This window comes from Sinohyriopsis cumingii, chromosome 2, assembly GCF_028554795.1.
Source record: "Sinohyriopsis cumingii isolate HCF-2022 chromosome 2, ASM2855479v2, whole genome shotgun sequence".
Lineage (NCBI taxonomy): Eukaryota > Metazoa > Mollusca > Bivalvia > Unionida > Unionidae > Sinohyriopsis > Sinohyriopsis cumingii.
In genome coordinates, this window is record NC_142962.1 from 157,293,668 (window position 1) to 157,309,617 (window position 15,950).

The 15,950-nt window shown below is 33.8% G+C and overlaps 1 protein-coding gene across 1 annotated transcript in view; it reads right to left on the minus strand.

The window, feature by feature from the left end:
• Positions 1-13,452, minus strand: part of LOC149806172 (TNF receptor-associated factor 6-like) — a 31,905-nt gene extending 18,453 nt beyond the window's left edge. The window contains exons 1-4 of the mRNA XM_089935260.1: positions 13,295-13,452; positions 8,205-8,262; positions 3,373-3,477; positions 1,230-1,388 (exon numbers count right to left, since the gene is read on the minus strand). Of these exons, the coding sequence (XP_089791386.1) occupies positions 1,230-1,388; positions 3,373-3,477; positions 8,205-8,262; positions 13,295-13,452 (480 nt within the window). The remainder of the gene's footprint in view (positions 1-1,229; positions 1,389-3,372; positions 3,478-8,204; positions 8,263-13,294) is intronic.
• Positions 13,453-15,950: the final 2,498 nt, after the last annotated feature.

Genomic DNA, 15,950 nt, shown 5'->3' on the forward strand with positions numbered 1-15,950 from the left:
TTTCAGAGAATTCTTGAACTGGCATTTTGAGATATCCTCAGCGATGATAAGAAATTTCATTATTACTTCCAATGAAATAACGACGTTAACATTGTACTAATTGAACAATAAAAAATTGAGTTTCGATGTAAACATGTCACGAAATAAATGTCGCATATTTCTGAAAAAAAAAGGAATCTTGTTTGGTGGTGTATCAACAGTTAGTCCAGTTCCCAAATTGTGGACTACCGATTTGGCAAGAAACTATTAAATACCACTAAGGGAACCAGACTCATCAAGAAAACAAAAAGTAGTCATGTAATACACAGATTTTTCACGTACATGTGATGGTTGTTCAAACCAGTTGGAACGATCTTTCATATGTTGGATATTTTGAGACAAAAAATGTTATTTAAACAGAATAACGAACAACTTCATTAGAAAAAGCACATTTTTAAAAATTATTATCGATGTGATTGTAAAATGAGGATTCAGCCATTAAACAGCCCAGTTCCCGAACGCCATCTCCCCCCATTTTTCTCGATGTCAAAGCGATTTGTTTCAATTTTTGGAGGTCCCTCGGCAACTCACGCATCGCTTATAGTGCAGTTTATGTTTGTGGACCCCGTTGTGCGCGAGTTATTGAGGGAGAGGTGTACATTGCTTGTGGCAGTCATTTACTTCTAAGCTGTATAACCCAGCATCAGCAGTTTATTTCCACATGTTTGTGTCCGACCTTTTGACCACAAAATCATTATGTGTTTTTTCTTTCTCTATATGCATTCAATCCACAAGGTTTGATCAAGGTATGTTATCTAGAAGTAAACTTATCATGTTGAAATATAAATTAGACTGGCCAAAATTTCCTTGACTTTCAACCCATGGTATATAAAGGATATCTATATTTCTAAGTTAGGTTTAAGGAAATATTTTATTTGTGAAGTGTGAACGTATTGTCACATTTTGAGCTTTAACTCCAAAACAAACTGGCTACTTCCTCACCCCAAAGTGCAAGCCAAGCACAAAGTTTGATCTAGGTCTGTGATCTTGAACTAGTTATTTCACAGAAAGCAAAAAAGATTGATAACATTTTTTACCTTGTGGCAGGCATACAAAAAATTCATATTCAAAGATTTCAAGTCACAATTTCGTACGAACACTCAAAAGTTCAGGCATACACAGACATAATCAAAATATCCTCACATTTTCATTGAAAAAGAAGAACAAACATCATTCCTTCAAATACTTACAGTTAAATCAACAAATGTAACTTGTTGCTGACAGTGCATACACTGCACCAGCCTGCGCTCACATGAGCTCAGATGAGTGGTCACATCACGCTGTAGAATTGAAACCCCACATCCATTCTGACATGTGGTCATTAAGAAGGGACAAGAGGAGGAATGTTCCTAAAAAATATAAAAAAATGTAATTTTTCTATCTTACAAACATATTATCTATTTAATGACCAGGCTACCTGCCTGCCCATTTGACGCTATAATTATGTATGCATATATGTCTACTTCCCTTTATATTTACATATTTCTGCATTCACAAACATAACTGCACATAATCCAGGGCCAGTTTTCATGTATTTACCTTCACTGTACATTTAGTGAAGAAAGCTGGCAACATACTTCAGTTTAAAGCTATGACAATAGGGAATTAAATAAAGTAATATTGCCATTTTTTTAAATCAAGGTCATCATTGATGGTTATAATCAATGATCAAGCTACGTGTTGAATGATATCAATGCTATATACCTACACTGGTGTAAACACATTCAAAACATTTGATTTTTCAAAGATGTAACCCATAGCAAGTTATTAATAAACCAAACCAAATGAATTCATTTTATGTTACCTGTACATAGCATGGCATATGATGCAATTACTTTATCCATCAGCCCATAAGGTAGCTTTAACTTTCCATTCAATAACTAAAGTTCTACTTGAACTTACTTCACCAAGCTTGACAAGTAAATAGATTTTAAGAAAACTAAGAAATGTACTCATTTGGAGGTCAACTGGTCAACTATCAACCTGTGGTCATGATTTCCACATGATACATATTGCAAGTATAAAGACTCAATTTCGGCTGAGTATGGCTTTGCCAGCTATTACAGGTACAAAGAACTTTTAAAATTTTAAGGATACAAGGCAAAAGGTCAAAGTTATATTAAACCAAGATGGATGAAATAGTATCCAAGTGATTTCCTGTGTCCCAATGTCAGTACATTCACTAAAATTACAACCACATTCTCTGTGAGATACAAGGGTTGAAAGACCTTCACTTCATTTCTTAATCAAACCGTTTAAGGCGTTTTCACTAAACACTGCAACAGACCTGCTTGATTTTATGCTGGACAGCAAAAAGTAATAACTGCAGTTTAAAGAAAATTTCTAATGCAATGCTTTTGAAGTTTTAGCTTTCCTATTTTCTAGATTTCATTGCAGTACATTCAATCAAAACTGAATGAATGAATATAGTTAGTACACTAAATGAATAAAGTAGCACATTAAATCCACAAGACATCAGAATGCTTCGGTGGCCTAGTGGTTAGAGCATCTGCCTCGGATGCGGTAGGTCGTGGGTTCGATAACCAGCTGAGTCATGCCAAAGACTTACAAAATGGCACTAACAGATGCCTCGCTTGGTGCTCAGCATTAAGTGGTTAGTGTTAGGACTGATCGGCCTGGTGTCAGGATAATCTGACTGGGTGGGACATCATGCTACATGTCTGCGGCATGATGCCCCAGTACTAGGCATCACTATAAAGTGTCACACTGCAGCAATATGACTGAACAATTGGTAAAGCTACGTTAAAAATCCAATCACACACAAACACACACACACACAAGACCTTACATTTCATAGCAAATCAGTATGATCAATCAATGACTGAAGTCAGCTTATAATTCTTCTGAAATTATACATATTAAAGTCACATGTCACGTGTCAGTTATATCCAGTTACATTTACGTGGTGCTCTTTGTCTAAGTTTTAAATAAAATGAATAAAACATCCATATCTATTCATTGTACATAGCTATCTTTACATCTATGCAACATGTATGGAGCATGAGTGATGTCAAAATATAGCTAAAAAACATCACCAGTTTCAAAGACAATTAAAAAGTTATGGGATTTAAAGAAAATGTGTACATAGTTTGTTACATAAAGGACATCTGTACATCTCTGAAAATAGAGTCTTTGTAAAACAATTGTCTCTACCCGCATATCCCAATTCAAAAGCATACACCATCAAAAGCTCATCTTTTATTCAGCACCTAACTGATGTGGCTAAGAATGTCTGACAAAAAATGATCAGATGTAAAAATTAAGTTCTTTGAGTACAGATCATAAATGAGGTAATTCAGACTTTAAACTGACCTCTAACTTTCTGAGCTCTCCAACCCAGTCACAACCATTGTCTTTATGATCACATCTCACATGCAGTGACAGAATCTCTCGCCTCACTGCATTGTCTTCAAAAATCTGCAATAATGAAGGAAAAATGAAAGTGGCTGATAAATAAATTATTTGCAGAACCCAGTGTCTTAAAAACGACTCCACAATGAAACCTATTTTAATACCAAACTGGGCTGGTGGTAGAATTTGTTTCAGCTCCAGAGTTCATATTCATATCTAATCATTATCCATTATTAACCAGTTTTGTTTTCTTTCATAATTCACTACTTTGTTCTTTTTTTAATTTTTTTCCTGTACCTCAAGATAACTTTTTAAAAAATATAATGGACAGTCTTTTGTAATCTACAGGGCAATTTTTTTCTTTTCATGTTAGATCCCTCCCTTGATAACTCACACCTGGATAATACCAAAATAATTGGCTCCAATTTGTTGAACATGAAGAAAAATGTGATTAAACTTAATGAATGAAACTTTAACATACTGTTCATTTTATTTTGTTAAATTTTCTATTAAAAAAGATTCTCAGTACACTGTAAATAACAGTATTTGAAGATATTTTGATCCATGAAAATGTCAGTAATGTCTACAGGTGGCAGCACTTCAAAACATAAATACCAATTAAAAAATAAGTTTCATCAAGTGAAATTTGTAATTTAGTTCAATCTTTTAATTTGGTTTCAGTGTAATTATTAAAAGTGCTACATGCCATCTTGTATTCAAATGTTAAAAGTGTTTTTTTACTGTTGCAATCAATTAAAAGTAATCCTGCTTTATATTATTACAGTATGTCTATTATATTACCAGTAAATCAGATAGAGAGAGAGAAAAGGCATGCAAATCTTACCTACATAAGAGCTAGCAGTCACAAATGTCAGATCAACTAATTTCCATTGACAAACTGCACACCGTTATAAATATTATAATGTGAGTAACAGTATTTGTTTCTAACATTAGTAAGTGGTTCATACTACTAATTCGCAAACGTGATCAACGATAGCAAGAGAAGTAAGTATTAGGAGTGCTCAATGCATGATTAGTGGTTCATTATGGGGAAGGGAATCCTAAAGTGTGTAGAAGATAAATATTTCAAATTAGCACTCAGAGATCTGCTTAAGAATACGAAAAATTTTCACTATTGCTTGCAATAAAATCACAACCTCAATATTTTACTAATGAAAAGTAATTATAATAATAATAATAATAATGACCTTATTTAAAGAGGGTAACACAATTAGCTAAAAACTATTCCACCTTGAGGCCCTCATACAAAGGAATTTATTTATATTAGCTGCATCTATGAAGCCACTGGATATACTGGGTTTGGAAGAAGGAAACAGAGTGGGCATTTCTAATCTCAGCTGGAATACTATTCCAGAGCAGAGTTCCAGAGTATTGGAAACTTTTTTTTAAATAACTCCTTATTTGGTTTTGGAATTTTATACTGTTTGGTAGACATGGATCACAGGTGGGGAGTATTGCCAGGTAGCCTATACTGGAATAGTGATTGTAAATATTCAGGAGCACTATTATGAGATATATTGTACATTAATTTGGCTTTTCTCAAACAGATTTGGTCTTTAATAGGTAATATTTTTAACCTACCAGCTAAATTTTCCTTGCTTTCTTTCTGGATTGATATTAGCCCAAATGCTATTTTTTAAAGATGTGCCAGCTTTGCTATGTTTTTCTCATTTGAATTACCCCATACTGTATTAGAGTAGTGTAAATAGGGTTGTATGTAACTGTTATAGAATAGTTTTCTGTGCCTTTCAGGAAGAAAATGTCTTATCCTACTGAGAAACCATAAACTTGAATTGACTTTTTTACTGATATGTTTGATATGTTCAGTCCATGAAAGGCTATTATCTACCAGAACACCAAGTAGTCTATCATGACAGACCATTTGCAAATTTTTATCCTTCCATGTCAGACATAGTTCATCACTATCAAGATTTGTAACTAACTTTTTAAAAAATAATCAGAAATGACTGTACAGTAAGATATTAATCCATAATCACCCATTTATTCTGATGGTAATTCATATTTGTAAAATTATATGAATAGCATTTATGGATAAATTTACTTAAAGAAATACAACAAATGGTACATGATATGCCCCTTTCTTGTCACTTCCTCTACAAATTATCTTGACCTTTAAGCTAGGGACATATGATAAGATGTGGACCTGAATAACGTTTTACAAAAGTATCCAGTGGTCAAAAAGTGACAGACTGGCAAGGAAAACGATCACTGACTTGCATTATTCCTAGCTGTGCCATAGTCAAAAAGTGACAGACTGGCACTGCTAATTAAATCATGATACATAACATGGCCATGGCATGTGACACTGTTAAGTCATGATCCATAAGACAGTGTTATATTATGATGCATAACATGGCTATGCCATGTGACACTGTTGAATCATGATACATTACTATGGCATGTGACACTGTTAAGTCATGGTCCATAAGACACTGTTATATTATGTTGCATAACATGGCTATGCCATGTGACACTGATATATAACATGGTTATGGTAAATGACACTGTAAAATCATGGTTTCATTAAAGTGGTTCAAAACTTATTTTCTGGTCAATGATGCAGGTCCAAATTTTCCAACTGTGACCTTGACCATAAGGCAGGGTGTATGGCTATTGTATCAAACACAAGTTAAAAGACATTGACAACACACAGTATAGTCATGATATATACTTGGGCAAGGTTTCATAAAATCTCTCCAGCCTGTACCATGTTATGGCTTAGACAAGCAAATGTTAAAGAATGATGGAAAAATGCCATAACATAATAAACCCATCATAAGATGGGTTTATAAAATTGTTGTGAAAAGAAACTTTGCTAAATATGAGATGTTTGAGCTTCAGATGACAGTGATGCTTACCGTCTTCCTTTCTATTTCATATTTATTTTAACTTATATTTATGTTAATATTACTTAGATTTAACTGTATTTACTTGAAAATGAGGCTCCAATTATGGCTACAGTATTATTTCTTAATCTGTATTATGATTTTGATTTCTGTTCCATGTTATGTGTTCTTTACCATAGCAGGGGTAAACTTGACATTTGATTTTTTGCTGGCCAGCAGAGCCATCCAACTAAGAAAGAAACTGGCACTGCATAAATCAAATTTGCCCAACTTTAGACTCAGAAAGAAACTGGAACTGCATAAATCAAATTTGCCCAACATTAGAACAACTTTTACCATAAAAAAACTGCATTAATTAGCCATGCTAGAATGTAATGAAAGTAGAAATTGCTAAACTTTACATAATACAATGCTTTAATGAATAACTGTGTCAACCTGAATAGAACACATAATGACATTATGATTTTGTCTAGAACATTAAATATCGTTCCATTTCAAGAAGTATGCATCCCAAAATCAATCTTGCAAAACAAAAGCAGAGACTGCTGACAGTCTTAGATCAGAACCAAATAGTCATAGTAATGTGTGCTAGGAGTGGTTGAAGACTGTAACTGGCTTATTGTGTAAGTTCAGTTTACATAGTGTTATGAAGTACCCTGCTGTAAATGGTATACATGCTGTAGAAATAATAGTCTACAAGCAGGACATCAGCCTTACAAGATCACTTGCTGAAGAAATAGTCCGTAAAAATCTAACAGACAAAATTTACGATAATCATATTCAAAAATTGCCAGCTGACCAGTGCTTAAATGGACTCCTGTCATAATAAATGCCATTAGTTACCTCCCTGCAAACTTCCTTTATTAAGTGAATGGATAAAACATCAACTGAAGCTTCTCTGCAGCCTTCTGCATACACTTTGGGATAAAAACCTGTTATCGCTGAAGTTATGTTTACCACAAAGGTACAAGCAGATGGTGTTTAGAAGGTGAATTTGGTAGAAGTACTGGATGAGAAGTACTACCTTAAATATATAATGGATTAAATTTGGGAAAACTGTTTTAAAGATGTTATGACTCTAGGTCTTAAAATATGGAAGATAAAGATGTGATAGCAACAACTTAAATAAAACCAACAATTTATTTATTTATTTACAATGCAAAGTGAAAATTCAAGAGACACAGTATTGTGAATTAAATCCCAAATTTAATCATAAATGTCCTAGCACAAGCATAAAAAACCCACAGAATGTTCCAAATGAATTCCAATAGTCTTGAATGTTTTGATGTACCACAATGATGGAATCCAGAATATTATTGAAGGAGTTCATAATAACCGAAAAAGTGGGTTAGTCCAATGGTCAATAAGTACTTTTGTAATTCCAATGAATATTTTAAATAAATAATTCCTCTACCTTGAACTCCTTCTATGTAAAGAAGTTGTTTACAAATCATGTGCAAATATTAGCTATGTAAACATCCTGTTTACTATCTAAAGTACAACTTATAATCATGGACAGAAATTAAACATAAATATACATAATAAGTGAAAGGCTGACCATGTCTACAGGCTTGACAATCCCAAATCATATTTTGTGTGAAATACCATATCCTATATCATATAGTCTGTGTGAACAACCATATTAGGGCTTGACAATCCCAAATCATATAGTTTGTGTGAAATACCATATTAGGATTTGAAAATCCCAAATCATATAGTTTGTGTGAAATGCCGTATTAGGGCATGACAATCCCAGATCATATTTAGTGTGAAATACCATATTAGGGCTTGAAAATCCCAAATCATATAGTTTGTGTGAAATACCATATTAGGGTAGGTATGAATTATGAAGAGTATTATGGATACTTCCTGATCATGTATATACTAAATTCATTATCTACTTACCCCAGACTCACGGTGAAACAAAGTATTATCTAGTGGACACTTTGAAACAGATCGTCCGCTGAAAAATTAAAGATCATTTTAGAAACAAAAGTATAAACCAGGCTTTTACTGAAATAGTGAGACAGGATTCAAAACTCAGTTTAAAGAAAATCTTTCTCTCTTTGTATTACCCAGATGATGATTTATTTATGATGTAAATAATACAGATAATGAAAAATTCTGAGTGACTATCAGTAATTTCTATTACTGTATTGATACCCAATTAATACACCATCACTTTGTCTATGTTTGCAGTGACAATTCTGATGTTCCCCAAACATCATATCACTTTGTACATCTAAGGGAATAAGCTAATAATATTCTACAGAAGATGATAGTTCTGATGATTGCAGGTGGTTGGAAATGCAGTTTCCCCACTAGAATCTTCATTTACATATAGTATTTACCGGTCTCTGCAAAAAATCCTTTCTGGTCTTGTTAATTCAACCTCTGTTTAAGATGACCAACTAACTATTCCTTTTATAAAATGTCCTGAACAGAAATGACCTAGCTATTCATTCAACTGATAACTCAAGTTACATCCTTACTAAATCAAAAGTCCAAGATAAAAAAGGATTATTGCAAAATATGAAGCTATATCAAGAATTAATTTTAGAAACTGACTTCAAAATCAAAAATAAAGTCCCAAAGATCAATATCTGCTACTTGAAAGCAACTATGAAAGTATATTCCTCTTTCATTTCAGTGTTTTTGGGGGGGATAAAGAAGAACATCAGAACTGGCATTTATGATTTATGTGGTATATCATGTTTTGCTTTTTGCGAATCATTAACATTTTATGCTGAGAAAATAATAAAGTTGTTTCAAAATGCAAGTCGTTTGAGAGATTCACTAAAAATATTGTAATTCATTGTGCAGGACTGATCAAATCACAGGTCATAAGATTTTTCCAGTGTGCCAGTCTTGAAAATGCTTTTTCCTCTTTCAGCCAAGAGGTCATTTTCATTCTTAAATCCTTTTTATTGATCTGTATCTGGTCATTCATGCTCTCTGGTCATTCTGAATACTTGAATCTACCTGTCTCCACTTATTCATTCAAACTAATGTAAGTGACTAAATTATGAGCCAATCAAAACACTTGAAACAATGCCAAGATGGTATTATTAGTTAGAAAGGCTTTGTTACATTGTACTCACTCATCTCAGACACAAGCAGATCATGCACTGATTTCAAGAGGTAATGTAATTAAATTAGTTTGGAAGTAGTGATTTGATATTTACTATGTAGATAAAATGAATGTTATGATTACTTTGGAGAAGTCAATTGATCTTTACTATGTAGATAAAATGAGTTAACTGCAAGAAAATTTACATGAATGCTGCTGGATAAAACACAAGGCTGCCAATAAAAGTCTGAGCTAACTAGTTTTCCAATGAGATAACAGTCAGACTATTCCAATGAGATGTCAGCCAGACTATCCCAATGAGATATCAGCCAGACTATTCCAATGAGATATCAGTCAGACTATTTCACAGCAAAAAGTGTCAAATATGACCAAAATAAGTGTCAGACATGTTCAGTTATATTTAGTTCATTATTATTCTTTTTGATGGAAAGCTGTTTTTCAGTTATTGCAAACAATATCCCAGAAACAGCAATCAACTGTTGGCTTACTGATGATCAAAGAATTTAAAGGGAAAGTAGTAATGTTTCATTTTATTATTATATGCATTATACAGGTGACATCTTTTATATATAGTATGTAGGAGACATTTTAGCTGCAATGTGTCGGATATACATTTTACACACAATATGTATGAGACTTATTTTATAACCAGTACAAGAGAGTTTATATACATGTAGGAGACATATTTTATATCCAGTATATTTTATATACATGTAGGAGATATTTTATATACATGTAGGAGACATATTTTATATAAGTGTCATACAAATGCAGAAAATATTTTGTATGACTACAAAAAAAATCACTTGAATGTACAGTCACTCTCTGCAGCCATATGAGACCACCAAAATGCCAGTTACTATTTATAATGCCTAGCTTCTCGTGGGTTGGTGGTTCTTCCAGGATTTTCTCAGGTTCTTCCTCCACCATTAATACTGGCCACCATGTATAGCCTATTGTGTTGCGGAAAAATGGTGTTAAAACCCACAACAACAACAACAATGGCTACATGTATGGCAGCCATTTGAGACCACTGTAGTATTACAACGTCGTTACTGTTTGCAATAATTACATGTACAATACAGCAGAAGGTCAAGATTACAATGGTTGCATGCAGAATATAGCCATTTGCATACTAGCAGGGCATTACAATGTTTGCATGCAGAATATAGCCATTTACATACTAGCTGGGCATGCACCATGCAGAATATAGCCATTTACATACTAGCTGGGCATTACAATGTTTGCATGCAGAATATAGCCATTTGCATACTAGCTGGGCATTACAATGTTTGCATGCAGAATATAGCCATTTGCATACTAGCTGGGCATTACAGTGTTTCCATGCAGAATATAGCCATTTACATACTAGCTGGGCATTACTGATAGTGAAGCTACAATCAAAACCAATGCTTTGATTTCCAGCACATAAAAGTGATAGTTCCAGCAAACATACCATCATCTTTCAGCCTTAAATTAGGTTCAATCATCACAAACTTAAGTTCATGGCAAGAAAAGTCGCAGCTGAATTTAAACCAGACATATCAATGTATTTTGTGGTTAACATTTTTATTTTAGGAAATTATTTTACCCAGACAATTTTTTTAGCAACAGTGTATACATCATTGTAGTGAACACCAAATGACCTTGTGTCAGATCAAGCTGTTAGAGATCCTCTGATGCATTCAGATTATTTATAAAGACTGCATCTGCGGTATGGAGTGCTGAACATACAAAAGATATACAAGACTGTCACAAGTTTGAACTAAATTATTTCCATAAGCAGTTTTTCTGGACTGCTTTCATTACGTTTTCCAGAGTTTTAAGTTAACATTTCTAAAGCCTTGCTTACCTCTTCCACAAGTCAGAGTTCAAAATTGCAATTTTGCATGCATAAATGCTATAAGCATCCAAAGAAGACAAAATGTATGAACAGGGCAAGGTAGTCAGACTGGTTATGGATTCGTTATTCCAGATTCAAGAAAGGTTCTATATAATGGAAGGCTGGAATTTTAAGTTTGGATGAGGAGACTCACATTCTGGAAGAGGTAATCAGGACAACTGTGACAGGTAATGTATTACTGCTATTAATGTGACAAGATTTAGTTGTAAATAATAATCAACATAGACTGCTATTAATGTGACAAGTTTCAGTTGTACATAATAATAATTAACATAAGTCTTGCTGGGATTGTACAAGTAGGAGTCCACGACTCCTATTTTGGTAAAAAATAGGAGACCCACCAGCAAAAGTTGCATTCCCCTCCTATAAGCATATTGGGCATACTTGAAGTGGCTAAATGTCCAGATGAGAAGAACCAGTGGTTGTCATCAAACTTACTTTTCCAAATTCTTTAAACCACTGACATATAGCTCTTATTTGTCCATAATTAGAATCAGACTGAATTGTGTAAATTCAAGGAAAGGTCTTATTCCGAACACAGCCAGGCATCACACTTTGGGGTCGTCCATTTACTATGTATGCATGTTTTTTTTAAAAACCAAAATCCATATGCTTGCGCATGGGGGTGGGGTGCCATCTGATAATGTATGTATGCATAGGAAAGGGGGGGAGGGGAACCTCAATAATAATTTGTCTAATACGTAACCTGTTTGACTGGGTTGAGTAGGCGTTTGAATTTTAGCAGACTCTAGACAAACTTTTTGAATTTACGCAGCTTATTCCTTTCAAGCAGCCAGACAGTCAACGTCGATGGACTATCCGTTTTATTAAACATATTAATATTATTAATCCATGATCATTTCTGTGTGGATTAAACATAGACTGTTCAATAGAATTCAGTGTGTGTGTGTGCGTCAAGCGTATGTACGCAGGTGGTGGGGGTGTAAAAAAGCTTTGCCAGATTTTTGCGTATGTACTAAATGGATGGCCCCTTTCTTACACTTGTCTACTGTTCCATCTAAACTATCAGTTCTAGCAACTTTAGCACTCTTCTAAATCTCATCACAGTCTCTGTCAATTTGCTCTTTAACCCCCAAAATATTATCCAAATGCAAATGGCATTTTGTCTAAGACTTGACATGTCTTGATTTTGAGGTCATATGCTGAACTTATTCAGCTACACTAGGAAATGAACAAGAGAGTGAAAGTTAAAGTTGTAATAATGACCACATGTACATCTTGGGGGTCTTTCTGCTCCAGACCTGTATTCAGTCTTTGTAAATATCAGCACATTTCCCACCACTCAGCAGCTAGTCCAAGTCTCTGAACTTATCTCCCAGCTATTGTGTCATGTTCTTTTGATCTATTCTTTTAACGACAACATGTACACCTGGGTGCCTTTCAGCCACTGAATTATGTCATTGTAAATATTGGCAAAGCTATAATGATCAACTGATCAAGACATTTTACTACTCAGCAGGTGGTTGAAGCAGGACTGGCAAGCCATTGAATTTGTCACCCAGTTACTGTGAGCATACAGATGACTCATGTGTACATGATTTTCTGTGTCCCAGATAAAAAAAAATTGCTTCCAAATATTGAATGATTAAGCATTTCCGAGACCTCTGATCAACACATACAAATTTTCTTTAGATAAATTCATTTCAATGTCAGACAGAAAAAGAACCAGAGGACAGTCATACAATTTTGTTTCCAAAGCTATTTTAAGTGAAATCAGAAAGTACAGTAACTGGGTAAAACTCCAAATACAGTGGCATGAGCATCTTCACTGAATAAAGTTAAAAGCTAAAACTTCAAACAAGATAATATGAGAACATTTGCTACACAGTGTCACGATTATAAAGGAACAATGAAACATGCACAATATTAAATATATCTCCACAGTGTCACAATTATAAAGGAACAATGAAACATGCACAATATTAAATATATCTTTGAACAGTCAAAACAGAAGTGTGAGCTTAATACAGAAAATCTTACACTGATACACCCAGGATACACATCCTGCAAAATCTGTGTCCGCATGAGGTCTGCATGGCATCTCGCATGACAGCCAGACATATTGGACAAACATATTTCCGGTCAACTTCAGGCTCAAATACAGCATCATATCCAGACTGACCGTGCACTTCTTCCATGATGACTGACTGACTGACCAGAATTAGAAAGTGTACACTACGAATTAGAAATGTCATTTTATGTACAATGAATTAAAACTAAAGCTATCTACTATTTTCTTATAGATAAAACAAAACTACATATTTTTCTTTTTACTTCTTATATATATATATATATATATATATTGCAATTCTGAATAAATAGCAAGCCCCAACCTGATCTTCACACATTTCTAAATTAGTGATTCCCCCAAAAGGGTCAAAGTGAAACCCTAATTTCCCTGTCCTGTACCCCAAAACAAGTCAAAATGTGTTTGCACATCATTTGCTAGAAAATACACCTTGTATACATTCTGATTACAGTAAAAATGCTTTTTTTTTCAGACATAGTGAAATTGTGGCTCTTCACATGTTCTAGTCTAAACCCTGAACTTGAAGAAGCGATCTTTTCTTCCTCAGCTCCAAGAACATTTAGGGTATACGAAATGTTCTTGAAGTAAATGAAACCCGCAATGTTGGGAGTTCTAATGAATCTGCCAGTACCGACAGCAATGCACATTAAGAAAATATTGTAACAAATATGAAGCACACTGTGATGAGATCTATTTAGTATTCTGCACTCTGTCAAAAAAAACCTGTTTTAAATATGAGCAACACCGACAACATTTATTCATAAAGTCTGTAAAGAATTTAATAGTATCAATGTATTACACCAGACTTCAGATTTATCATACCAGTCTTAAAATTCACTTAAGGTCTTAGCAGATTTGAAAATAAAATAAAAATTCAATGTAGTGCTCTATGAATCAGACTTATTTAGCATACCACTCTTTGTCATATAATATATTTTGTCAAGAATGTAAGAGCTATAAATACAGCATCCTTTGGTTCCAACTTACTCAGTGTCCTGCTATTACTCATTAAAGAGTATTAAAACAATTTCAAACAATTTCATAAATAATAATATAGTGCCTTGTGATTTTGACTTACTAAGTATACCACTCTTCGACAAATAAATATGGTTTACTTAGAATTGCTTCATTTTTAATTTTCTGCAGTACTACAATACTTGTGTCATTATATAACATCAGCAAAAGAGAGAACATCATGAAACTCAAATATTTCATTAACATAAATCTGTGAGACATATGAACATTATTCATATTTCTATATGATTTTTTGGGAAAGAATCATTTCCTTAAATTCTCATATCTTCTGCCTGGCCTGTATTAAAATGAAAATATTTTTCCCTTGCTGATTAAAGACAAAGGAAAGAACCAATCCCACTTGATAATTATACAATGCTGGAAATTTTAAAATGTTGTCAACAATAACTAAAAATAATCAGGGAGGGGTTATTTTGTTTTCATTAAATTGTATGCAGGGTAATTTGGGACCATCTTGTGGTGTTTTGAGGACATTAGATGCACTGACTCTAAGGTTTGCGCTAACGCTCATCGAAGGAGCAGTCATGTAGATTATACATCTTAAACTGCCTATCAGATCAATTATAATTTTAGATATCTAGTGATTGAATAGTTAAGAAATCGTCATATGGTTTGCTGCTTTTGGTCCAAAAGTTGACCTACTTTTGCAATACAACATATTTTCATGACTTAGGAATGCCATCACTAATTGACTCGTACTACTTCCACCATGTTGGCAATGCATCTTCTGGTTTGGATTACAAGCCTGACAAACTTAACTAAAAGCTCAATTTCAGGCAACAGCATTTGTTAAATTTGTTAAAAATATCCTTAAAAAAAGTTCAAAGTTTAGACTTATTGTTATTTTCTGAAAGCTAATTCAAGTTAGATATAGTGATATGGTCATGTATTAATTGTTACTCTAAAATTTAAAACTAATATCAAAGTCTATTCAATCTCGATTACTGAATGTTCTGCACCTAAACTGTCATAAAAATTCTTCCAGACGAAACTTTTTTTTCTCTCCTTGGGACTTTTTACAATGGTGGCCAGGTACTAAACTGGGTAAAGAAAAGAGCACTTTTGGTCAAATCACTGCAATACAGGGGAGTATAAATTTTTTTCTCACAAGTATCCAGGAGTTAAGTAACAGACAACTTCATCATGGAACAAACCTCCAAGTGCCCTAAGCCTTGTCAAACCTTTACCAAAGTTCTTCTTTTACAAAAGTTTTATGCGGAATGGAATCTTGTCCCTGAGAAAGTTTGAAATAATCCTTCAATGTACTCTTTTAAATCATGCCTAAATACATGAATTAAGAAAAGGCGCAGTTTATTACCATAAGGACAAAGAATAACACAAATTACGCACGCAAGACGTGTGACTTACTTGTGATTTGTTAAGTGAGGATCTTTTCAAACACCATTTTTGTGGAGAACCAGAAACTGCAAAGCATTTTCTCTTAAACTGTACAAAATAATGTACTATCAGAAATGACAGAACTGGAACATTGCCCCATATCACATTTAACATGGGTAGCCCATTGCTATGAATCGAGGTCAAAGAGATGTTCAAGGCCATCCATAAATGTAT